This window comes from Clinocottus analis, unplaced genomic scaffold (assembly GCF_023055335.1).
Source record: "Clinocottus analis isolate CAN_PGR_092001 unplaced genomic scaffold, fCliAna1.0.p SCAF_22, whole genome shotgun sequence".
NCBI classification, from domain to species: domain Eukaryota; kingdom Metazoa; phylum Chordata; class Actinopteri; order Perciformes; family Cottidae; genus Clinocottus; species Clinocottus analis.
In genome coordinates this window covers 3,558,660-3,585,368 of record NW_027175954.1, presented here as the reverse complement: position 1 = coordinate 3,585,368, position 26,709 = coordinate 3,558,660, and the positions used below count along the sequence as shown (strand labels likewise).

Below are 26,709 nucleotides of genomic sequence, written 5' to 3'. Positions count from 1 at the left end.
TCAATAGTGGTGTGCACTGTGAACAAAGAAGATGTGGAGCTATTTCTTAATAAAACAGCCTGAGGCAAAGAGAAAATTGCTTGTTGAGAAAGAATGCACCAGATGATCAGAATTAACGCAATGATTGGGCTCATGAAGTGTACCGTGCTATGGGATCATATTTACCATGCTTAATCTGCCATCCAGGTAGGCCTGAGGATCAAGTAGCCTTTTTGGCTGAGGCAATGCAACTTAATAAGAAAAGTAATCCAGGTTGGAATTTTTGTACAATATGAGGAAAAGAGGGGATCTCTTTGTTGTGAAGGACACCGGCCTTGCTCAGACACAGTAAAGGGAGAATACTGAGCAAACAGAGAAGTGATGGAGAGAGAGAGAGAGAGAGATGTGTCTCCGATGACTTAAAAGGATATATGGAATGACAAAGGTCAAAGGGCATAAATGTTTCATTTCAGGAAGGGCAGGGAAGCAGTGAACCTTGGATGCCTTGCAAGCATGTTTGTTTCACTCCCACACAGACATACAAATACTTGGTACTACTGCAGAGTAGTATTTAAGAGAATGCGCTAGTTAAATACTACTGCTAACGTACTATTCAAATGTAAGACTTCATAGGGAAAAATATCAGTCGACTCTTTAAAGAAAGAAAGCTAAACAATAGACAAACATAATATAACTCTGCTAAACAAAAGAAGATGAACAGCCTCTCAAAAAAGAGCTTTATTGCAAACACTTTGTCTCAATAAAATCCATCACTAGTGTTTATACTGCTGCCTATGTCTGTGTTTGGCCTATGTCTGTCTGTGTTTATCTTTGACTAATAGATATGCCTTACATCATGATCAATATTTAAAACCAATTTCTTGATTTTAGGCTGCAAATGCCACACCTGGTCCGGGACTAGGGATGAAAACTAGCCTTCTAGCTAATTCTGGCATATCTGCAGTAATGATTATTAACATGCACTGCCCCAGAGAAAAACTTAATAAATAATTAAAAAAAATTAAAAAAAAGGTAAGATCACAGAAGAGCAATAAATAGACAACCAGGTCTGCAGTTACACTCGGAGCGGCTGATGTTAGTGGCTGCCATATGTCCATTGTGTCTTGAGACTGAAATCTGTCTGGCTGTGAGGGGCGGCAGCATGGGGTCTCTGAGGAGTTACATCCCATGCTGGGCAACATGGAGACAGACGCAGAACAGAGGAAAAACCAAGCTGCTTGTCAAAAGGAAATCTTGAATAGCTGGAAATGCATTTTTATGGAAAAATAAATGAAACAGTATGGCATACTTTGTGTTATTTAAAAGTCTTCAAAAGTCAGACTTTTGTCACAAGCTCTTGTATAACATATCAAAGTCATTAAGAAGATAAACTGACAATGCTTTTGTTGAAATTATTTGATTAAGTTGAATGTGTAGCAGAGCATTTCCAAGTTTCTGTTGGTGGCTTTACCCTAAAAAAAAAATAAAAAGGCATACACACTGAAAGCAGGAGTTATGTGTCAGTAATTCGATTCAAACTTTGCTGCAGTCTTTTCCTCCTCCCTGCCTCCGACTCATCCAGCGTCTGACACATACTGCGAGAGCACTCCTACACACCAAACTACACAGAAGATGCCACTCCAATACTTCATATCCGGCAGAGAATGAATAAGGCGAAGAGAGTATATCGGGTCATTTGGAGCATCACCTTTAGGAGCTCTGAGTTGGTGTGTGCTTGTTGATTTGTTTGCCCATGTGCAGCGCTTTATGCCATGCATAATGGATACAAGAACTCCCCCAAGAGCTCTGGCAACAAGAAAATGCAATGCATTGTCATACACCAGCAGCAGAGTGCAAGTCTTGGGCATGAGGCAATATTGTTATACGATACTAGCGAGTTTCTAGGCAGAACAATGCCTTTCACGACATTATGGAAATGTTGCCGTTCGAAATGTAATACAAATTTACGATTTTCACTCCGTAATGCAACCCAAATTACACAGAAGATATATTCTATTGAAGCCATTGAGAGTCAACCATTAATGTCTGTGCACAATTATCATTGTGCTTCAAAAGGCAATATATATATACCCCCCGGGGAATTTAGGAAAACTGCTTTCCACTGTATGGCGCTCACCTCATAAATGGAATCAATAACCGAGGTCTTTAAAATTTGAACGTCACCCCACCAGCTGATTTTAAACTTTGAACTTAAAATCCATTTAGCGATGCCTGTGATTTTCTTTAACGCTGTATGTGGTGTAGTTACGCCTGCCTGTGTTCTTTGTATACTGCCTTTGTTTATCTGGCTGTGTTTATTTTTCTTTCCCTCTGCTCAGCTCAGGTCTCTCTTTCAAAAAAGAGATCCTTCATTTCAAAGAGACTCCCTGATTTAATTAGAGGTTACGTTCTGTGTATTTCACAGTACGTTCCGTCACAATGTTGACTACTGGCTTCATTGTGTTATTTTTTAATTTTTTTATTTTAAATAGCCTTGACATTTGTCTTTAGTGGCTACAAATTAAAAAATTTAGATTTTAGTGTTACAATATGCAGAAATATGTGGAATTTGATTACTCACTCAATTGCTAATTTGTGTATATTCTGAGAGAAATAAATGACTATTTTCCATCGGTAACTTGTTCAAAGTTGACTTCAGATTGCCTGACACAATCCCTCTATTTTCAGTTTAATGTTAGAGGTGTGGCATGAACTTGCAAATATCTACCCGTGTAACTTGGAGGTCAACCAATAACACGCGGTAACATGCAAATTTTCCGCTTCGTGGCAGGAAGTGTATTGTTAGTTCAAGCTGTTAATTGTCACGCTTCAGTCTCGAAAAACTTGTCATTCATCTTGATGAGCTGTCAGCTCTGAAACGACATCCAGCTCGAGGGCGAGCTCACAAGCATCTATGGACATTCCTGTAAGAGGCATGGAAAAAGAAAAGGAAGCATGCCTTCCTGCTTCAATGGTGCAGGCACTCCTGGGTTCAAATGGCAAGCATGAACACTCAAAGTTTCAAAGTTTTAAAAACTGGCCTTTAAATTTTGATACACGCGTCAAGATTGTAGTCACTCAATATGTTTGAGCGATGCATTCAAAAACAACAATCAACAAATCAGAGGGTTTTCCTCTTTTTTAAACTGACAGCTGTTATAACTCAGTCCATCATCCCGCTTGTGTTGGGTAGATGGTTATCAGAACTTTTTTTTAATACACATGTCATGCTGTCATTTCTTTTTCTTTACTTTCCCCCAACTTTTCAAACAAAGAACCAACCAACCAAACAACCAAAGAGTGGAAAATGGAAGTGAGGTTGGAACAACTTCCCAAAAATAGACTTCCCTCAGCACACACTGTCATCCTCTCAAACTGCAACAGCATGGGAGGGTTTAATGTTTTCCACTAAGACGCCACACTGTCTTTCTTTAGGGGATGTTAGCCTGCATTTCAAAAAATAGTGGGACACAACTTTGGGGTCAGTACTGCTCAGCGAGTGAGCTAAATGAGCACAGCAGCCAGAGTAGGTTATCTCAACGCCATCCCCATCAACGCAGTACTCGTTATTGGAGCAGACATTTGCGTGGGTGTTGATGTAACGCGTTTCATTTATTCATAGCTGAAATCAATATTTGATGAAATTTAAAATTGATAAAGTACACGGTTTGGAGGTTTCTCTGGCCACTCATGAACCTTTAGTAAAACTCCAGCAAAGGTTGTTTCAGGGTATCATCACTTTTAGTCACTATCCATTTCCTCAGCCTTCTTTCCTAACCTTTATGTCAAACTCAACCTAAAATTAGAGATTTGAAATGTCAGGCAAGTCAAAATGAGGCAGCTACTTAAAATTGTGTTTACCGACAAGTCTAGAACTTTTGCTCCTTATTTCAATAGGACAGCTTTTCAGGGTGTTGTTTTACTTTGTGAAGTCGGTGGGTATACTGTATATCGAGGCTACAATGGTGGTCGATCATTAAAAACCAGGAAATCAATAGGTTGGCAATATTCTATGTTTTTCTTATTGGCAAAAACATGAAAAAAAAACTAAAACGTGTTAGTTCGTCTCATAATACTTTGAGTCTTTTTTTTGTGCCATTCTAATGGTGCTTAATGTACTGCCAAGCCCATTTGTTCCGACTGCAAGAGTTAATCCCTGAAAGCAGGTGATGAATACATACTTTCAGGAGTAATTTCCAGCAACAGCTGGAAATTAATTTTTGGCAACCATTACTCAAACAGCAGCAAATAGTATATTTGTTGGGGACTATATTCAGATGTAGACCTGGTCAGCAGTGTCTGTGGCATCGACTAAAAAAAAAACTTAACTGCACGTATTCGATCGTAACTAAGAAACATATCGATCAGAGTTATGTATAATATGCTTTTAATACACAGGCAGTGGTTGTCAGTGGGATACTAGTTTGGCCTTTTTTATAGTGTTTATTGACAATAAAGGAGACTTTAGCAAAATTGCTAATAATGCTCCTGATGCTAAACATTTGACCCGGCTGGAAGCTGACTCCTACTGCCCCTTCGCTCGCTGTTTATTGATCTATATTCCTGACAAGCCACAAAGCTATCATTAGCAAAACCTTTCACCAACACAGTTCATGGATGGTAGGTGGGACTCACCACACCAATTCAGCCTTGACCCTATAGATGACCTTTAAATTTCACAATGGGCAGCCCACAATAGCTGCCATGTGCCTAGTGGTTTAATCTCCACTGCCCATCTGCTGCGGCTGCTGCCTGTGAGTTGAATCTGGGAGAGGAGAGGGAGTGCCCAGCTTCCCTCTGAAGCTCATGGGTGTCTGTCTCACTACATCCTGTGGGACAGCTGTATGTTAATGTGCACAAGAGGCCGGGGACAGCACCAGTCACTGGGATTGCCAGGCAGACGCAGAACAAGGACCCCCTTCTCAGTGGGTAGCCAAAGGCATGAACTTGGCAGATTAGACATTCAGGAAACAAATAAGGCTCCATCACAGACAGGCATCCGAAATCAAGAACAACAACCAAACACACAAGGCTGCAGAGAGAGCCTGAAATGAGTAAAAGGAATTCTGAAACTCTTTCAGTGATGAGAGTGAAGAACTCTGCCTGCCACCTTGTGGTTTTCCTCCCTTTGAAAGCCAAATACATGCAGTAATTAGGAAAGACAACATCACAGAAAGCTTGTCCTCTATCCTCAAGAGTCCTTATGAAGGAAAAAGAAACTGCAGCATTAAAATTGTCAGTTTTGGGAGGAATTATTTATTTTACTCCAGCACTGCTGCAAGCGTTGGTTAGATTCTTTTGGTCTTGAGCCTCACCATGCAGCAGACTGCTGGTCAGTGACAGCTGATGTCAGATGGCTCATGCAGGACAAGCGCAGGAAATGTTGATGCTTGGGGAAATCTAATCAATAATTCAAGGCCAGGGAAGTTGCAGATCTAATCCTGACGCGAAAAATGACGAAGGACAGGCAGGGGCGTGGGCAGCAATGGAGGACCCTGCTACTAGCCCCCCTCCTCTATCCGTAAACTGTTGCCTGGCAACAGGAATCGCTCTCGCTGGCCTCCAGGCTGCAGTGTGCTGCCTCTGGCCTCATCCAGGGATAAGGCTCTTGTTAGCTATTAGAGTCAACCAATTCTGGCTCTGCATGCAGGGCTTGCCATTAAGTAATGATTTCTGCAGAGGTCTGCTAATGAAGGCTTCAATTTCACGAGAATAAAAAGGGCAATTCTTTCTCAAAATGTGACAAAGATCATAAAGCAGGGCTGGATATGAACCAGGGATTTCTTGCCATGTGCATTATTGCAGTTTGCCACTCAGCTAACAATGGCGTGAACATCAGGCCACGGCCCCTACAGGCTGAAAACAATGGAAACGGCACATCTTGAGTTTCTCTTTTCCCCTCCTGTATTGGCCATGCCATCTGTCTCTGATACACACGGTGACGATGACACTTAATTGTTATGCAGGGGAGATGTGTTTACAACAAATGGATAGTTACCAAGCATTCAGCCAGTCTCTAACACAGACACATCATTTGTGTTTCTCCAGTATTGTGCGCACAGACACACAATATCCACTGGATTAAACCTAACAGACATAAGAGATAGAGATGGTGTGGAGAGACTAAGTTGACAAAGATTAAACTTTCAGGCTTTCCTTACAACACTCAGCTAACACTTCAACATACAGGCTGAACATTACCTGGCATTAAGACAATCCAAAGCATGTCTTAATGAAGGAACATAGTATTCATTTGGAAATGCAGGAATGCACAGGGGACTACACCTGGCAACAAACAAAGCAAATCAACGCAGCAGTGAGAAACTGCTCTGAGCAAATGTTTGCGTTGCTGGTTACTAATTGGTCTCAACAGAAAAGGGATGCGTGCTCTTTTTCTTTCCAAGTGAAGGAACACTTTCAAGACGTAAACAAATATTCCAAAGCATATTTAAGGATGAGTTTAGAGTCAATGACAGACAAACCACACATGGTAAGGTTCCTACCAGTTATATAACAGACTCCTCCAGAATTCAGCACTCAAGTTCTCTCAAGTTCAATTACAACTAGTCGGTCTCTGCCTTCTAAGAACCACCACAGAAAACCCCCGACTTGTTCCCAGCCGACAGGTTTCGCTTTGCCGCATTCATTTCTCTTGTCTTTCCTGGAAAGGGAGCCATTCCTAAAGCAATTTCCATGGAGGAGATGGAGGAAAGAATGAGGACTGGAACCAATATTGGCCTTCAGCCGCCTGAGTTAGACAAGTCACAGGGATGTGATCCACATTTACAATCTTTTTAGTACAATTCTCCCACTTCTTGTTTCCCTGGACACAGTTTCCTTGCCGAGGTGCAGTGCAGAGACGGTGGCACGAAGACTGAAAAGACTAACTTTGAAAGATTCACTTATTCCACCAACAAGACCGTGTTATTCCAATCTGTTACACTGAAATTGTTTTAGAAAGGGATCTCTTTATAGATGGGAGGAATGATTACAGCAAGCCAAACCTGTTTCACGGTTCGTATCAGCACACAACATGAAAGAAAGATGTAAACCAATGCTTTGAAAGGCCTAAAACATTGAACATACCTTGAACTACTTTAAATATATACACACACATATATAGTTACAGATACACAATGTTTGAATCCCTATCTTAGTCCCTAAAGTACTTTTACTTGCACTGAACAGTAACATGGTTATTCATATCATAGTTTACATTAATATAAAATTGTCGAAGTGTCTGCAGCCATTGTCTGCCATCTGTGACTTGATGACACCGAAACACAAGACTTCCATTTCGCACAGGTCAGGATGAACGAACAGTTTGAACTTTACAGCTGTCTGGACCGTTACACTGTCTGCTGGATACTCCCATTGATCACCAGGGATATAAAATAAAAGCAGCAACTCATTCGGTTTATGCGATTTGAGTCACAAAATAAATGAATCTGCGCTGATTTGGAGCACTCAACAACCCCAGCAGTGTTTTTGTTCATCTTAAGTCATTCTATCCTGTTTAATGAGTGACAGTAAATATTTGTCCTTTGTAATGGCCATGATATAAAAATACAAACTGTGAAATTGAGTCTCTTGTGTGCTTACCCTCCAGAAATAATTTTACAACACAGTTTCCTCTTTTACAAGATGTTGAGGGTCTACAAACTTTCAGCACAAGAGGTAGTGTAATATATTTTTAAGTATTAAAACGTGAATTTGCATACTGGTAAAAAATGTGCACGGGAACTCATATGAACTCAAGAGATTGGACACCAAATTATTCTTTAACCACCAATTTCACCAATAGTACCCAAAGAAAAGGGGACATTTTCAAAAGGAGAGCGTGATTCTTAACTTGCATTGCTACTCTTCCCTGTTGTGGTCGAGAACAAGTTCTTCTGGGTAGCTGACTTCGCAGGTGCGTCTACAGCTGGCTAGAGGGGCGGAGCAGCAGCACAACCTGGCCACAAGGCTCTCCGGCATTCCCGTGAGGTCCCACTCTCCCACGCTCATCACAAATTAAAGCGGCCAGTCGGACCAAATCAGCACTTTCTCTTATCCACTGTAGCGTGCTGATGTTGTACAGGGGTGTGAGGGAGGCCCTGAGAAGATCCGGGGAGATGAAGCATGAAGTGCACACGTGGGTACTGTGAGCCTTAAGCAACTCCCGGGTGACTTCATGAATGTGTTAAATCCAACGTGCATGAGAACCTCTCAGAAAGATTTCATGATCACATCTGACGTCCTTCTGGTGTTTAAGGAAGCATTCCTACTGGACTGTAATGTATATTGGAGAATTATCTTGGAATGTGCGGCTCATCCTGGAGCAGCTGAAATAGCTACCCCAAAATCGCATTTCTGTTTGAAGGCCTTCTTGGTTTTTGTTCCTTATTAAGGGTTATAGAATATATAATACATCATGTACGGCGAGGTTCACTAAATGTCAGTATATTGAAGTCAGAATCAGAATTAAGTTTCTGAAATAAACTAATTTAAATTGATGCAGGTATTAAGATGGTGGGGGAAGCCATGCTTATAGACTTGTGAATAGTATAATTAGTAAACACTGCTCGATAGGAGGTACATAGAAGGGAGACTTGGCAGATTTTCAACATTATTTCACCTCATTAGTCATTAAGATTCAATGCATGTATTGTCCCATTGTACATGCACACAATCAGGCTTTAGGGGTTGGTAATTGTCACATTTCTCACCACTAGTTGGACCTCTATGGAGGGATGTTTTTATGAGTGGGTTTCTGAAAATAATGGTAGGGAAGAAGAATGAAGAGGAGGTAGAATGATAGATAGTAACAACGAATATGTTTTACCATACTCTCAAACACTTGTGAAAGGACTTTAATACCATTCAAAATTTACTGATCCACAAAAAAGGATCAATTCATTTTCCCCAAATGCTTCAGGAAAAAGAACATATATGCTTAAATGTATAAGGGTTATACATATTAAACCGGGAGTAACAATTATTTACATTCTGTTACAGACATTTCATCAGGGAGGAAGGAGTCAGCAACTAAATATTGACAACATTTCAGGGGGGAGACTCCCTCTAAAAGTTAACTTTGTTGTAATCTAGTGAAAACTTTAATTTGTCTAAACCTGAAGTCTGTCTCCAACACAGTTGTGTTTTTCCACTGGACTAATGGTAAACAAGTGGGAGGGGTAACAGGCAGAGTAATGAGGCGTTGCTAATTACATCAGAGCTCGGTTTAAATGGGAGTCTGTTCCTGCCTGGTTAGATGATGGAGCTGGAAAATCTAATGTAGCCATGGAATCCCTTTCATTGTCATCCATCACAGCGATGTAACGACTGCTGACACCCTGCAGCTGTAAATAATAAGGAAGCCAATGTTCATGTATGTGAGCATCTTAGTGTGTATGCGTTGATTTGAGGAGCCCATCATTGATTTTCCATTTTGTATTGGTAAATTCATCTCAACAATGTCCCTCTCCCGTCCTCATCAGAGAGAATATTGATTGCCTGGTTAAAATGCATTGAGGAGGCCATGAATTGCTAATCAAAACACAAATTCTGCAGGGAACTGCATCAGGGTATTCAATTCCTAGTTATACAAAACAAACAGAGCCCAACTGTTGGGGGACAGAGAAAATGCAGCAGAGTCACTGGTTGTGACCTTGTATGATTAGTTTTTGTTCATTTGAAAATCCAGGAAGGGCAAGGTTTCTTTTTTTTTATTATGAAAGACTTATAATTTAAGATACATGAAACAACTTTTACAAACTTAAAAGGTTTGAACACATATCCTGTTCATGATGACTTGTGTCCAATATGAATTATAGTTCACGATTATTATCATTGTTGACTGTTTTCTGGATTGAGAACTCATTAATTACATACGAGAAGAGGGAAAATAGCGTTAAATGTGACCAACACTGGAAAACCTGAAAATGATATCGGACGAAGAAGTGCAGCAAACGTTGAAAATAGAGAATATTTTGTATTTGTGTCGGAAAAAATAAACTGATTACCAAAAAAAGTAGGTTAATTAAACTAACAAGCTAAATGATTTGGTAGTACCGCGATTTATAAGTCGAATAAAACCGCAATGGCAATTAACTTCTCTTCATGGTACATGTTACATCCAAAGCAAATTCTCATACTTTTGCTCGTTTGTTGTCGGTTTGTTTTTTAAACAACACTATAGCTGCATGTAATAATTCAGTTCCTGATAGCCAACAATTGGAAAACATTTATCTACTTTTTTTCATACAAGAAAACATGTGATTAACTGGAGACCTTGTCGTTTCTGGCAAAACCACATTTAAGCCCTGTAGCAGCTTTTGGCTTACTTGTATACAGTAAACTTGGGCTGAAAATACAAAGGCATATCACACAATTTGAATTTAAATTAGTCTTGGCAGCAACACAAAGATTACTGGCGACATACTTGTTCTGGTCTGGCACTTAATTCCACGCTCCTGTCTACTGTAATGTCTCTGTGCACTCGGAGATGGTTATAACACTCCAGAAAACACTGAAGCGTTTGAAGTGCTGCTTTAACACGCACCTCCTTCCAATTGGTACTCCTCCATTATCATCCCTAAGGCTGCAAAATTATTTTCCGTCATGCTGAGATAAAGTGTGTATACTTTGACATACGCACGCAGGCAGCTGGCCGGATACAATAATCAATATGTGATGCCGAAATGAGATTCTTACTCTTTTTTATGTTTAGTTCAGTGGGGGGGTCAAAACTGTCCTGAGCATTAAGAACACATACGAGGACAAATGCTGCCAGGTGGGAAAAGAGGTTTCTTCCATATACAATGAGACGGATAATGCATCAACAAGGTGTTGGTTTATGCTTTCCATGATGCCCGGCGTGACCTCAACACGATAGCAGATGTGCGGCCATGCAACTGGATTTATTTTCATACTTGCAGACACCTTGCTGAAGTCAAACAATCCATATTGTTTCAGCAGATAAATTAGAGGATGATGAATGTGATTTTAAAAAAGATGACCATTACATAAAGTATAAAACAGGACAGTCTTTCTGACTTCACACAAATGGTACTCTGGCCTAACATTGTGTTGCAGACTGGCCTTTTAGCTTCCAGGCCGCGAGACAGAAGCACTGAAAGAAACAGAGGGGCCGCTTTTGACCCCACACAAAAATCTGGGTGCACCGATGCAGCACAAGGTCCTCAATTATTCCCACGTCACTTCACGCCGTGCACAGATGTGTTACTGGGAGCCACTTTGCATCTGCCGTCTTGCGTCCCATCACAACCGAGGCTAAAAGCTGAGCAATTCCACCTCCAGACCGTTGCAAAGTGACTTGAGGGCCAAATAGTAAGGCAACATTTCATTTGCCAAAGAATATCATGACAGGGGAAAATATTTTCAGATTGCAGACGGCCTGAAACACGAAACAGCTATTGAGGACTGCACTGAATTCACATTTAAGTTGTTTATCAAACCTTTAACAAAACCTATAGAACTTTTAGCACAGAGCTTTTGGGGGAATTGCTTCTCAAGGATTTTCTGTACAATTACCTCACATTGCATTAAACCCAAAGACATGTGCAACAGTGGAGGAGCTTCTTCAGACTCCTAATGTAGTTTTGAATGCAGCACTTATAGTCGTCATAACAACCTGAACATTTATTGAAGCTTTTAGCCGGGAGTGTCTGCATGTGGAAAATGAGGAGGTGAGAGAGTTGGTGCCTGAAAAACAGCAGATGTGTGTCCGAGGGACACAGGAACCGCTTATAAATACTAATTTCTGCAAGAGGCAGAGCTGTGTACAGCAGGAGTCAAACAGACTTCAGGCACTAAGATGCGATTGGGCGGTGTCGAGGATTTCACCAAACTAAAGCATGACAACAGAGAGCCACAAGACCACTGCGGATACGAAAACAACTGCAGCAAACATGAGGGATTTCGTTCAGACCAGAGAATGCCACAATGCTGTTAAAACAAGCTCAATTAAACACAGTGTGCAGACAGAGCCGTAATGCACAAACCCTCTCAGCATACTAACATGGTGAAGGTGTGGGGTTACGCTGAGCTTTCTACTTCCTCAGTGATCATTGCACGTTTAGTTCATGCTGCCCCCTAGAGGTATCAAAACAGCATTTTGAGTTGCTGCGGACAAAATACAGTGGAGACCACAGCGGGTTCTCATCAGCTATAATAATAATAGTAATAATAACAAAAAAGGAGATTTTTCTTACCTGTGTGTTCCATAACAGGGGTCAGGACATAAGAGGAAAAAAGAAAACAAATGTATGTCAGTGATAGATTCAAGAGCAAATAAGAGCACTAGAAGCAGGTTCAAAAAGCGATAAGGAGCAATGAAGAGCTCCGATCACTTTCTGTAAAACTTGCAGTGAACCATTTTCAGTCAAACTAACTGGTACAGAAGAAAAGCTCCACATTTAAACTCTCAATCAGACTCTGGCTTATTCGTTTCTGAAAACACACACTTCTGATTTTATTCAAGTGTCAGTTGTCTGTTTTTTTGGAGCAGCACGAGCAGAAATCACATCAACTCATTGGTTGATAAGTTGTTTAGAGGTAATTAAGGGCAAATTAAGCCAACGCTATATGTATGTATGTGTGTGTGTATATATATATATATAAATATATATATATATATATATATATATATAGTTACTGTGTAACTCTGCATTGCTAGATACCGCTTTGACTTTAGTGATAAATACACTTTTTGTGGAATTTGGGTGAACGAACCTTCATTAGAATTGTATTCTCCAAAATATTGTCTAACTGCAACACAAACAAGTGTGGTCTCACCAAGACTAACCACGTCTAAGTATCTGTCAAGCTGTTCGCCTGAAGCGATTCATCTACTTGGGGAATTCACACAGAAAAGCGGAAAAAAAACAACACCTGTTCACTCAACCTGTAAACTGAGTGCTAAAGCACCACAACCGCAGGTGGAAGGGCGTTAATCAATCGAAGGAATATGCAGAGGAATGAGGTATGTGACGAAGGGAAAGAACAGCAACAACAACCTAGACTGCATAATAATCATAAAAGATTCATACCAACGGAATCGTTTTAAATCTATTAAAATGTTTGCAGGGTCAAAAAAATAAAAAAGGCCGACTGTTTAGCCTTCTGTGAGACCGACTTGCAAAGACTACAGAGGGTTGGGGTTCCGAAATGAAGGTGTTCGTTGCGGGCGTCTGATGTTTGTTGTGGAGGTGATGAGGCAAATTCACTTTTGGTTCATAGAAATCAATTCGGGTTCCTTAGTTTCCTGACCAAATGTATAGACCGGCAGCAGCTTAGGTGGTAGAAGCGCCAAGACAGCTGAAAAGTAAAAGCAATTTCTGTGTTGGGCTTAAAAGGAACATACCAGTGCTGAAGCAAAGAACAGTGTTTGTCTGAAAGCAACTGCAACACCCACGCTCAAATCACAGCGGTCCACATGCTGTGAGAAGGCTGAGGCGTCGGCGTCACGCAAATTAAATTTCACTTATTTTTCCCCATTTGTACAGTCACATATTTCTTTACTTATTGATTTAAAAAAAAGTTATACACAATGGAAAAACTCAAACCAAAATGTTGTTAATTTAAAAAAGTGCCGCAGTCATTCCAAGCATTTCCTTTTGAATGATTTTTTTTTTTTTCAAATCGCATGCACCAAAGACAGACAGCTCAAACAGATTTGTAGATTCATATTAATATCAATGGCTGCTTTGTTGGCGTTGCTACAGTTAGTTCTGTTTCAAATAAAAAAAATAAACAGCTCAGCATGAAGGTCAGTGGCTACAGCGTCAGTAACATCAGGATGCTTCCCCCTGATGTCTACAGAGAGAAGCATCTTAAAGCATCATTTTGGTCTTCAGCATTTCTAATATTTCTTTATATTACATATACACCAACAGTTTTGTGTTTTCCAGAAGACGTTGAAGACCTATTTTTCAGTTATTATCTATGTTCCTTTCTGGCTGCTTGACTGTCTTATCTTGCTTTTGTAAGTGTATTTAGTAGTAGTGAATTATTAAAAGGCATTGTAAATTAGTACAATATAGAAAGGAAATTGTCACATTTTGTCTTCTGCTTCACAGACTTTGGAGAAATGACATAAATGAGAAAAGTTTTGCGACATGTTCACAAGAGACAATTACCAATACGATACCTCTTCAAATACACATTCTAAGCCAAATTTCAAATCAATTTCGATATATATTCGGAGAAATGTACTCTTCCAAGATACAAACTGCAGCTGCATGCACACTCAGCGTCTAAAGAAAGAAAGCATGAAGTCACAAGAGGATGGAGATGTCTTACAAGTGTATTATGTTCTTCTCTTTGTCTCTCATTCGTACAAAACGTAGATAAAATAGTTTTTTTTTGTTCGTAAATAAGTCATTTGGGAAGTTAAAAGTTTAAAAATCAATCATCAAACAGTTTGTGTTGGAGCAATGCTCCGTCAGAGGGAGTGATCTGTAGGGAGACTGAATGACTCAATCGGGACAATAAGCCGCCCATCCAGAGAGGAGGACGGGTGTTGACTCTGTTCCTCAGAGATAAGACCAGGAGTCGGCTCTCCTGATGGGAGGCACTGAATGAGCGAGTGAAAGAGAAGGCTGCAGATGTAGGAAGAGAGGATGGTGAAATGGAAGAGGGAGACAAAGCAAGAGTTTTGTGAAGAGTGAGTCAATATTCTGTCAGGCACGAAGCCATCCTCTGTTCTAAACCCACATCGGGAAACTGAAAGGGAAGCTATAATTTCCACATCCTCATACTGTTAATAACATAAAGGAGAGGTTTGTCCTTGAATGACATATTTCTGTGCAGCTCAGAAGGATGAAGATGAAACTCTGAAAAGAATTAAATCTTTGAAGCAAGAAAATTCCTCTGATCAGGCAGTCGAACGTTAAAGGGCAGCGGTCTTTCATACATTATTGTTAACGCCACACTCTCTCAGACCTTGGTATTAATGGATGTACCCTTTGGCCGTACAGTATTTTTGACTGGAATATTGTACACTATTCTGCTCTCTCAAACGACGGCAAAGGGAAACCGTCACGTCTCTATTAATAGTCATTCGAGTCACTATTCATATTCGTAGAACTTTTTTAATAGATGCATCCTCCTCCTCGCAGCAACAATGCGTTGACGTTTTGAATAATAAAATGCAGAAAGTCAGAAGGGGGAAGAAAGTCTCATTCAATTAACTATGATGAAGCTTGTTTATGCAATGTGGCCAGAAAGTAAAAAGAAAAGTAAAAATGTGGGGAGTTTGGCTGCATTCAGACTGATAATAACCCAGTGTCCTCATTCATGTCAATGAACCCGATGAGTTTGTGCTGTGGTCAGAAATGTATATTCCTGCAACATTAACAGTGGTAATTGATTTGTTTACCTTGGGAACGTCATGTGAAAGTATTATAACCCCCTGTGCAGTGTTTTGGTATGTGATAAGCCTTCAAAGTCATAGATGTAGGCTTCAAACTAAACCTCCCGGGTCATATTTCATTTTCACACTGGTACCTGTAGCAACGCAGCCCCTTGTGGTTTTTTAACACAGAGTGCTATTTTTGTTCTGAACGCGGCCTTACTTGTCAGACCTGGAGGTGCAGCACTCCAGAGCCAAGGTCATTTTATAAACTGCACAAATTATAAATATGGATGTCATGGCCCTAACCTGGCACTCATCCATCATCCGTCACACTGTACGTGTGCTAATCAATGTCAGATGATGAATCGGGTACAGTGTCTCAGACCGGAGGCGGTCACCAGGCCACTTGCACCCACCGAAAACTTTATTGGCTCATTTTTGGTCCCGGCTATTTGAAATTGTTATGATAAAGTGAAGGATTAAGATATTGTATGGTTTGAGAAAATGTGCCTACTTCTTCAGAAGAGCTGCAAATGTTTATTATCTAGCAATCTGAATTATTTTCTCGATTACATGTTTTGTAAAACTAAGTGTCCGAGATTACATCTTCAAATGTCTTGATTAGTCCAAGCAAAACATCCAAATCCCCAAATGAGAGAAGCTGGAACCAAAGAAGTTGAGCACTTTTTCTAGAATACAAGAGGCCTTGTTTTCTAAAAGACTGTGTAATCCTGTTGTTGCTGAGCAAGTATTTAAAATTCTGCTTACCCTGAACAACAGAACACCTCTGTGACACAGACAAAACACACACACACACACACACACACACACACACACACACACACACACACACACACACACACACACACACACACACACACACACACACACACACACCTTCCTGCCGTTAAAGTACAAAGGAAGCACTTAATACTTCAACAGAAGCTCAATGTTTTTTGCCTTTACAAATAGTTAAGATGGGACTTTCGGGTGTGGAGGGTTTTTCAACAAGGTCACTTCCAACTTTGAGTGTGCTTTCACTGAGTGGCTTTTGTAATCAAGACGTTGTGGCAATATTGTGTGTGCGTGTGTTTTAGAGACACTTTCCTCTTCCTGAAAAGAACAAAAGATCTTTACAAACTTTGTTGTGTTGCAACTACCTGACCGACAAGGCCATTTAACTTCAAAACTTTTCAACAGCATTCATATTACCAATATTTATTTTTGATGCATTATGAAAACGAGGTAAAACCCACTTCACAGACCTGACGTTATTGCTGTAGCGTGATTGTGCAGGAAGTCGAGGACTGCGGGGAGTGTCCAGACAGCGCTGCAGCGCGACACAAGTGCACATCAAAAGCCGGGGGGGCGACCACACACTGCGGCTACGACAGCAGGGTTCATACAAAGATTAGACAAGTATGCAGACGGCCGCATCAGTTACAGGCGGTCGGCTGTCCATTCGCAGGCTGCCTCCACTGATGACCAGATTATAGCGAGCAGGACGCCGTCAGAGGGACAGGGGCGGCTCGTTGAAGGTCAGCAGAGAGAAGTGCTGATATAAAGACGGGGTAAAGGACCGGACACGGTGATTTGCGGCTCACATTTCCGGAGGAAGAGCACAGCAAAGTCTGGTGGAGAGGCCAAGTTAGCGAGATGTAAATTACGTCCGATCATATGAACGTCAAATTGATGACGACAATACAAATGTTGTCACTGTGGTAACGGCCATTAACTGAAAACACAACTGATCAGTATGGAGTGTTTGGATAACGCGCAGAAAACAACACAGAGAGGCAGTAACAGTCTCTACAGTATCTGCACACTTTGAGTACATACTCGATCACCGGGGTGAACTTTTCAGATCCTCCTAAAGCCCGGAAGCTTTTTCTCTGAAACATTAAATATTCTCAAGTAAATAAGCCAACCAAAAGTTTAATTTTTATAAAGAATTTAAGCGACTGATACACTTTTGAAACAAGAGGTTGTGTCTTGATTTTGATGTGTTCAAGCTCCACTCAGCGTGGATACTCACTCGTCACGTTTTGCTGTTAATTATAGCTTTTAAAAACAAATCTGAATCAGCAGGTTAAACTTTAAAAAAAAAAAATCGGATCCAGCCAAGACGATTGAAATCGGTGCACATCTAGTTTTAATAGACAAAAACTCTATTCGTATGCATCATCAGGACAATGCGTGTGTAGTTTGATATGATTAGCAAACTAGATTTTGATTAAAATGTGCCAACATTTAGATAAATTGCACATTAACACAGTACATGACAGAACCAGAATTATAATGCAAAACAGCCACTGTTATAGCTTTCGCAGAAAAAAAGCATGCTCACGTATGCACCCTGACCCTAACAGTAAAACACTGATTAAAAGGACAGGTTATCAGACTACTACAAAATTATTACCATTTAATGGCAACAGTTTCTATTAAATATTCGTCAATTTTATGTATGCATTCTATACTACACACAAGTAAAAAGGCAATAGTGTTGAATTATGTAGGAGAATGTGTGTGTGCAATGCAGCACAACCGAGATGAATAATTTATCCGGATGGGTAATGCAAGCGTTTGTGTTTGTGGTGGGTGTGAAAGTGTTTAAGAGGTTCCACTTTGGTTCACATCTTCATTTAAAATAGTGTTTAGGAGCATTCAGCCGTAACACGCAGGCTTGAAGCGTGAATCTTTTTTCAGTTCCTAGAGTATCAAACAACATGGGAAGTGTCCGTGCCTTCAGGCAGCCCCGTGGCATGTGGGAGCACATCGCTCTCCAGGACGCTCTGTATGTAAAAGCACAACAAGAATACAACACCACGCACCCACAGCTGAAACTAAAGCTGAGATTTCTAGATCAGGCTTAAAGTTCACTGATCATGTGCAATGTCAAAATGTAAAGATCGTTTTAACATAGTCGACATCTGGCTATAAAAAAAAAGCTGTACGCAGATATACAGTTGTTTTTTTAAGTCAGATTTTGAAAAAAACTACATATTAGAAGGTCGAGCTAAAAGCTAGATCTTTTTCAACAAAATAATCAAAGTTTTCGGGGCGCCACAATTGGGTCTCGATTGAAATGGGGGGGGGGGGGGGAACGGAACAGTTTGGCAGATCCGGGTGCTGGCTAGCGAGCTGACGGGATCTGTGTGCTCCCTGGAATGGGACTGCTTCTCAGAATAGCCAATGGCAGATGCCTTCCTCTGTGTTATTTGGAGCCCAAGGACAATGAATTCCAACCTCCTGCAGTGTGCTGTGGTCCTTACTTCAGAGGAGGGCTTAATGTCCGAAATCAAACGTTTTTAAATCAGACTCTGATCAGCAGTTTGCATGGGCTCAACAAATAGAGTCCACTGCATCAAGGTGAGATGATAGGATGAGTCTTTGTTGCAAGAAAAGTGGGTTTTAAAACTTAAACAAACCACAGCAGCCCTAATGATCAACACATATATTAAAACATTATTTGCATTACAGTGGAACATTGTGGTCAATCACAATTTCTTAAAACCAAATGCGAACACCCTACGATATAAAAATTGCGTCGTTTGAGTATCCAGTATCTGAGCAGTTAGGAGTCTGGTTCATTGCAGCTCAGTGGGGCTCTTGATTATGTTTCGCCGCTGCATTGATGCATCGTCCCCATCGCCACCTCAACAATTTATACTTATCCACTATTCTATTGAAAACCTACAAAATACTTATTAAAACCACATTTTCATCATAGTTCAATTTTACTTCGTCGAGAAAAACAAGCAATTAAATATTATATTAATTTTATTTTTTTTCCAGGATAACAAAAATGCAGTCAAGCAAGGAATCTCACTTCATGCCAACTTTTCTCCAGTGCGTTTCAATATATTGCATCAGTCATAGAGGAAGGGGGGGGTCAAAAACTTCAAAAATTAATTCTTATGCTGTCAAACCCAATATTCTACATTTGACTATCCAAAAATAGGAGAAAGGACGATTTAAAGGGCTGCATGATGTTGTTTGCCAAGTAGCATGATACTGTCAGGGGAGCCGGACTTTCTTAACCGCGTGCATCTACAGCCCCCGACATTAGTAAAGGCAGCTGCTCCTCCAGGGCTGCAAGTTTATCTTAAGTGAAACGCTGACTGCTAATGAATAATGGGGAGTCAGGTGGGAGCAGCAACCTTTATGTAGCACAGAGGAATTTAAAATAAATGTACTGTTACGGAGAAGCTGAGAAGATTAATTTACTGAACTTTAATGGTGCTTAATAAAGCGCACATAATCTGTATTGTTGATGTTGTTCAGACACCTTTGGTATTTTAAATCAGGTGCTTGTTGCTCAAATCTAGCTCCTGTTAGTGGTCCTGCTGTGGCTACTTCTCATCACAAACAGAGTATTTCCCATTTTCCCAATGCACCAACGTCTTAAATGTGCGCCGCTTGTAATATAGTTTTTTTTTGTTAATATTAATTTCTTATTTTTATTCAGTTTACAGATACCGTAACACTGTTTTGTTATTTAACTTGACTGGCTACTGAACCCTGCCTGTCGCTCAAATGCAGAATTGTAGAACTACGAAATGTGCACAGATGTTAACCCTTGACACTTTGGTGAAACAAAATTTAAAAGTGAGGCAAGAACATTAAAGACAAGGCGATGATTATGATGCTATAATGAGCTCTACATGATCCAAACACCAATGTAGCTGAGGTGATTTCAAGGTTTTGTTGATGGAAAACGGTTGGTTTTGAAATGTTAAGAGTCAAGACAAATAACACTTGAGCCGCTATAAGATGATCCGGCTCGGATCAGGAGCCGTATCATGTCACCCTGGTGGTCACGTAACCGCCAGGGACAGACAAGTCAAACTGAAAGTGAATAAGATCGTCCTGTGTATCCGGGCATATGTTTTTAAAGATATATGGTTAAAAAAACAACCACTGTGCATTCAAATAGTGAGAGATGGCTTTTTAATATCATTCTGGTAGCACGATTCATAATCAACTAAAGAAAATATGCATACAAACTCACATTTGGTCAAGACAGACTGAGAGAAGCCAAGAAATTAGAAAAAATAAATGAAGCGAGCAAAAAAAGGAAAGAAAATACAGCAGTTGCGTGGCTCTAATTAACGAATCCGTAGACAAAACCCCAAGAAACCGAGAGGCTCGATTTCAAACCGGCAAAAGAAAGTTGCCACACATCCACAACACCTGCTCAGGCAGCAAATGCATCTTGCTGATAGCTGTTGATGCGGACATAGCTGCCGTGGGCAGGTCCAGATCCCCTTACTCAACAGGCCTGCTCTGCAGGGTGTGGTGGGTGAGAAAAGCAATACCGCTACTAAAATGTCCTGCTGTTAATGTTCTATATCTTGATCGCTTTATCCTGCAACAGCTGGATGCTCATTTTGGCTGCCGGAAATACGAGTTTGGCTTCTCCTGGACACGTAATTGGAAATTTAACCTAGGACCATCTTTATCAGTACAGTAGGAGACGTGTTCGGGCCAGGGAAGATCTTACTTTAAGATACGAGATATTTGTAGATAAGAGAAACCAAATTGCCTCAGAAAGCTTCCACATCAAAGTACAAATTAATATTTTAAATTGGAAATTATATAGTAGACAATAGAAGCATCAAAATATGTATTTTACAACATAGTTTGTTCTTTTTTAAGAGGTAATCTCGGGCAACTTAACTGGAACCATACGAGACACAGGGAAATCCCAGCGATGTTATTCACTGGAGACAGCTGACATGTGTTCAGTGGAGCCGGCGTGGCTTCCTCCATTTAGTTAACAGACTTCATAAACAACATTAAATCCCCGGTTCCTTTTTAAGTCGAGAGCTTCCTGATGCATTCGCCTTCTTAAACATAAAAAGCAAATAATCAAAAGTAAAAGTGTTGCTGAGCACAAACACAGATGCCTCAGTCTAATCCACTGGGATACAGATTAAAGAGATCAACGATGTGCTTTTCCCCAGTTCTACTTCTTTCAACAGTCAAACCAATTATTATCCTGACAGATCTCTTCACTACTGCTCCTAATAATGCTGGATTGTTGGCAGACGTGGAATAAGGTTGTCAACAAATTGTCTATATTTGAATATGTGTATAATATTGTTGTATATAACATGTTACAACAGAATAAACCATATATTACTATTATTGAACTGAACTTCTTGCTGTTACTTTTTTTGACTTGTAACTGTATGGTTAATTTCTGCATAGCTGTGATATTCTTACACTTTAAGCTGTGATATTCTTACACTGTAATTTTGTGTTACGACTAGAATGAATCTACAATACTATTGGATTTATTGAGAAAAGCATTTAAGACAATAATTAAATGCTAAATAATAGTAATAGAAATATGAAATAGTAAAATGCTACTTATTATTTGTTTTGGGCTATTCAAAAAACATGCTTGTCCAGTAAATTGTTTCTACTCACTAGCCAGAAGTTGGCAGGTAAACCAGACAGGCTCAGCTGGAGCAACGCTGAGGCTCATGGGAATGTCGTTCTTAAACTAAAGACCAGACAAATCTCGGCAGTAAAGACAAACGTCTTTGATGCTTAATATAACTTTATCATAAGATACAGGCTAAACGTAAAGATGTAATCAGGGATGATGCCTAACATCTTAATGTCAAAAGGAGGTACAACACACAGCCGCCCTCTTTGTTCATCTTTATTGTACTTTATGTTGTTGCTTTTTTGCCATGCAACGTGACGGGACATTTTAAGCCCTCTGGGTTATCAAAAGAAACCTCCTGGTACGTCACAGCTATTCTTTGAAACTACTATTTAACTGCTGTATAAACAGCAAGAACTTAAACTAAATCTCAATAGCCGACCCTTTGTTTCATAAAGCTGGTCAACACAGCGGCAAGCTTTGATCCGACAGAGAGAAAAAAGACGCGTGTGTCATTGTGACGTCTTCCCATATTTCTATTTTAATCTTGTTATTTCACAACCTTTTTCCTCACTACCCCAATATATACACTTATTTCCTGACAGACTAGGGTGTAATGATTCAACTGCCTACCTATGTTTTTTTGGTAAATCTTCAGTGACATTAAAGAAACTGTCAGCACCACTCTAATTCAGAAGTTGAATGCAGGCGTAGAAACAGGTTTGTATTTTGCATGTTCTCAGCTAAATATTTTATTAAAAACGTGACAAGTTAATCCGAACACACTAAAATCTGGTTGTTCAAGTATGTAAACCAATTATAGAATAGCAAACAAACGTTAAGTATAAGGAATTATATGCATTTCCTGCTGTATATGTTATAATAAACCAAAACTAGATATTGACAATGATGTGACATGAACATTAATTCTGAAATGGAATCAGGAATAAAGCATTTTTCTAAATAAATCTGCAAAATTTCTATAATATCAATTAAAATATGATGCTTGAACTATTTTAATGTGTTGTAACTTGCTTTAATCTCTTCGTGTTTGAGCGTTAGACTGCCGGTGACAAAACATGAAGAGATTAGCGTCATTTAGAGGGTTTATTCTTTCAAACGTTGCCTCTGGTTCGTCGAACAAGCATCTTACTTGAAATGGAAGTTTAATCGTATTAATTTATCAAAGGACACTTTTAATGCAAGCACTTTTACTGTCATAGTTGCCAAGAGGCATGTCATAGTTGGAGCGTAGTGATATTTTGTAACCGCTTCAACCTTCAACTTGTTCTTACACATAAAAGGAATGGCAAATTACAATGCAAACATATTTCCCAATTACGGCAACAGCACCAATGTGTGTATTTTACATTTTAAGACAAAATTCCTACAACCCTATTTATAATGAAAGAAAATGATGAATTCATCTGAATGTTCAAGATATTAATTATCAAACAGAGTTTTTTTACAAATCATCTAAAACATGACCTAAAAATAGGCTCATTGGGCGACGGCCTTTTTAAGGTTATATGTTGGTGTCCGCCGTCCGTCATGGGTGGAGCCGTGGAGAGAACTTTTATATCTGTGGACGTACTGAAACGGATGAAGTCTGACAAATAGAGAAATCCATCCATCTATTTTAAAATGAAGTGTCTCAATTTGTTCTAATTTATTTATACCAAAACCATCCATGTAAAAACTTAGAGAGAGAAAAAAAATTGATATTTAAGGTCAAACAGGTTATCATTACGAGGGAGATGTTCAACTTGTTTGTTTTGAGGGAGTGTGACTTCACATTATTTGGTTAGATTTGAATAATAAGTAGAACTGAAAAAGATTAATTTGGTGGCAAACGTGTAAAAGTGAATGTTTCATTGTGCAACAAAAAAAGGCATTTGTCAGAGATACAAGTAGCCAAAGAGCTTCAATTTTGAGTCACCTCTTCGATAAAACAGCCATTTCACAAAGCAACAACAACCTAGGGGAATAGGGTGAGAGATGACCTTTGACATTTTTAGGTTAGTTGCTCAACTGACTGGCCTAATACGTACAAAACTCACCCGTCTGCGACAGAAAGGCAAACCCTGTGCAATGATGTTGATGCTGAACATCTTGAGAACTTTCTGGGGGGGTAGCGGTTCCTTGGTAACGTGCTTGGGGTCTGCCTTATCAAGCGGCTGCTTCTCCAGCGGCACGTGGGACGAAGTCTTCTCTTTCCCAAAAGCAACATTTGGCATCTTTCTCCGAGCGCCAGACGAGAAACGGGGAATGGGGCAATGCCTCAGCATTGCGAAACAGGTCGTCTACTGGATCATATCCCAGAGGGAGCTCCCAAACCTGTCCGACTATCGTCGCGAGCAGAAAACTTTTCTTATACCTTCCTTCCACGATCATAAGACAGACGTCTCAATGCTGCGCTCCCTGAGCCTCTGCACCTACCTACTCAGAACTCATCTCTCTGCTGACTGGCACCCTTTAAAATATCTCCGAGGTGTGAGGTCACTGTTGCGCCCAAGCCAGGCAAGGCAGCTGCCGTCAGGGCCTAAAAAGAGGATGGACCAACTCAGCCACTCCCCCTCAGACGGGCACTGTGGAATCTGCTCTTATGACCCCTTGGTGGTGGAATGTGAACCAGCAGTCGTCTGACAGAGCCCACGAGTCCGGAGAGCTTCCTCATTGTGGTCATTCTCTGAACCCCCTGTGGTCCTCCCAACTTGGTGGACTACATCATCACTGAGCCCAGTTAACTTTACGCCATGAAAGCGTGTCAGCATATAACAAAACTGCTCAGTATCCTCGTATGAATCACATTGGTCAGGGCAGGTGTTGAAGCTTGGATTTGTTTTTACGCTAGATTTCCCCAAGTCTTCTATGAACCAAGGTGTCCAGGAATGTCAGTCACTCCGACTATTTCAGCAGAGAGGCTGAGGATATTTCAGGAGACGATCCCACAGTAGTTCAATGTTAGTATGTGCAACACTCGCACTTAAACAATGATTCACTTCAACAAGCATCAAGAGGGATGGACTTTTAAGTCAATTCAAGCATGTTCACATGCAGCTACAAGAGGCAACAGCATGATGTTGGTCTTTTTCCACCAAACCTTTTATACACAAAAAGGCGCTAATGAAGTGCTAATGAAGTGCAGCTATTAAGAGGTGCAAACTCGGGGAATTGAGAAAAGTTATTAATGCACATTATGCTGATTCTCAAAGCTGACAAGCTAATGAATATGTACAAATCTACAGAAAGAGCAAGTGGCGAGAGACAGCCTTCTCTGTGTGCATGTCTGAACACATGGTAACAGACAGACCTAGAGGGCTTAACCTCTCTTCTATTCTCACATGTGCCATTGTTTGAGGAGGATTACGGAGCAGGAACATCTATCAGAGTAGGCCGAGGGCCTGAAAACACCAGGCCGCTGGACACCATTGAGTGTTTGTGGCGGCCCATAGTTTTTACAGTATGTTCAGCACATTTGGAGTAAGTTGGCGCCTTATCGGCAGCTGTTCAGCCAATTGAGCATGTTGAACAAACAGCAGAAGCTGTTGGTGATAGAGAGCTGAACATTCGGATGACCAACTAAGTAGTGATTTCACCCGTTTAGGACAGCCACATTATAACACATGTGCCAGGCAAGGACGAACGTTAAAGGCTTGCAGTTGCCACTTAGAAATCAATCACCTCCACAATTTGTATTCCAAGCACTGAAGGAGACTCAATCGATTTTTACCCTTGATTTTTGGATTTGGTCAGGTTGCATCTCCATTAAATTAAACCCTCACGCCCCGTGATATCATGACTCTGCAGCAGGTAATGCATAAATATTGATGGGATCAATCGCAAACTATAAACAGAGTAAGCGACCAACCAGACAGCTTTGTGGTCTGGTAGTTTGATAATGTAGTAAAAATGGTGATAAAAAACTAGAAAAATGACTTAAATTTACAAACCCAGCCATTTCAGAGTTCAGAGGACTGAAATTTAATGTGACCTTACCTTTCCATGAGAGCTGAATATAGTACAGCCGACTGAACATGTCAGCAGTGAACTCACCACCAGCTGCAGTATTTGCCGGGTATTCACATGTACACCTTTTTGCAGATAACTTCAGGGGAAGTAAACTGTTTGATCATTTGGCTTTCTGGCACTAGGTCTTTAGGTTTCGCCTGATGCATCAGGTCCTTACTACACCTCTGTACTCCAAGACAATTAAGAGAGAGTGTTCTTTGTGTTTTTTGATGTGAAAGACAAAACGTGCAATGTCTTTCCATGTAGACATACAAGAAAACAACAACCTGACTTTATTGAATATCCTCAAGTGATGCATTTAGAATTTAAATTACTTAACAGTTGGTTTACAATTATTTTATTTTCCCTTTCAGCCAAAACACCACATGCAGTGTGAAGTGACCAGTGAGGCGCCTGTGAATGGCTGTGGCTCCGACTCTTGTACCTTGTGGAGGTTACTTGAGCTTTCGGACTAATCTTAGGCCATAAAGCTATGTGACCGACTCACTGTTCCAGTCGGCTACAACATGATCAGCCCAAAGTAACTTGTTAAGTGGCAAGCCATGCAATCATATTCACCTTTGGCGCCTCTGCAATGCATGTAAGAACATTTTCCTTAAACCTTTCCTTTTTTGAAAATGGGAGAAACTGTGTTGAATATGTTCGGAAATCTGGAGTATAAAGCTTTAAAACTCATAATAATAATCATAATAATTAAGAAAAAATGTTTTATGGTCACAGGGTTACTATTAACCCTGTGACCATCAATACATCTTTACTATATGATTAGTATGTGTAGATTCATTGGCAAAACATTGTTAAAATGCAACCCAAACCAATCCTCCACCTTGCTGTCATTCAAGTGGATGAACAAATTAAAATTGAAGACATACAAGCTCATAAGTTGACCATAAAGTCCAGTAACAAAGCTATTAAAGAGGTAAACGTCTGCTTTACAATT

The 26,709-nt window shown here is 40.2% G+C and overlaps 1 protein-coding gene across 1 annotated transcript in view; it reads right to left on the bottom strand.

Moving 5' to 3' along the window:
• Positions 1–24,167, bottom strand: part of LOC137792948 (F-box/WD repeat-containing protein 7) — a 58,888-nt gene extending 34,721 nt beyond the window's left edge. The window contains exon 1 of the mRNA XM_068588785.1: positions 23,798–24,167. Coding sequence (XP_068444886.1) covers positions 23,798–24,025 — 228 coding nt within the window. The 5' untranslated portion in view covers positions 24,026–24,167. The remainder of the gene's footprint in view (positions 1–23,797) is intronic.
• Between the last annotated feature and the right edge of the window lie 2,542 nt (positions 24,168–26,709).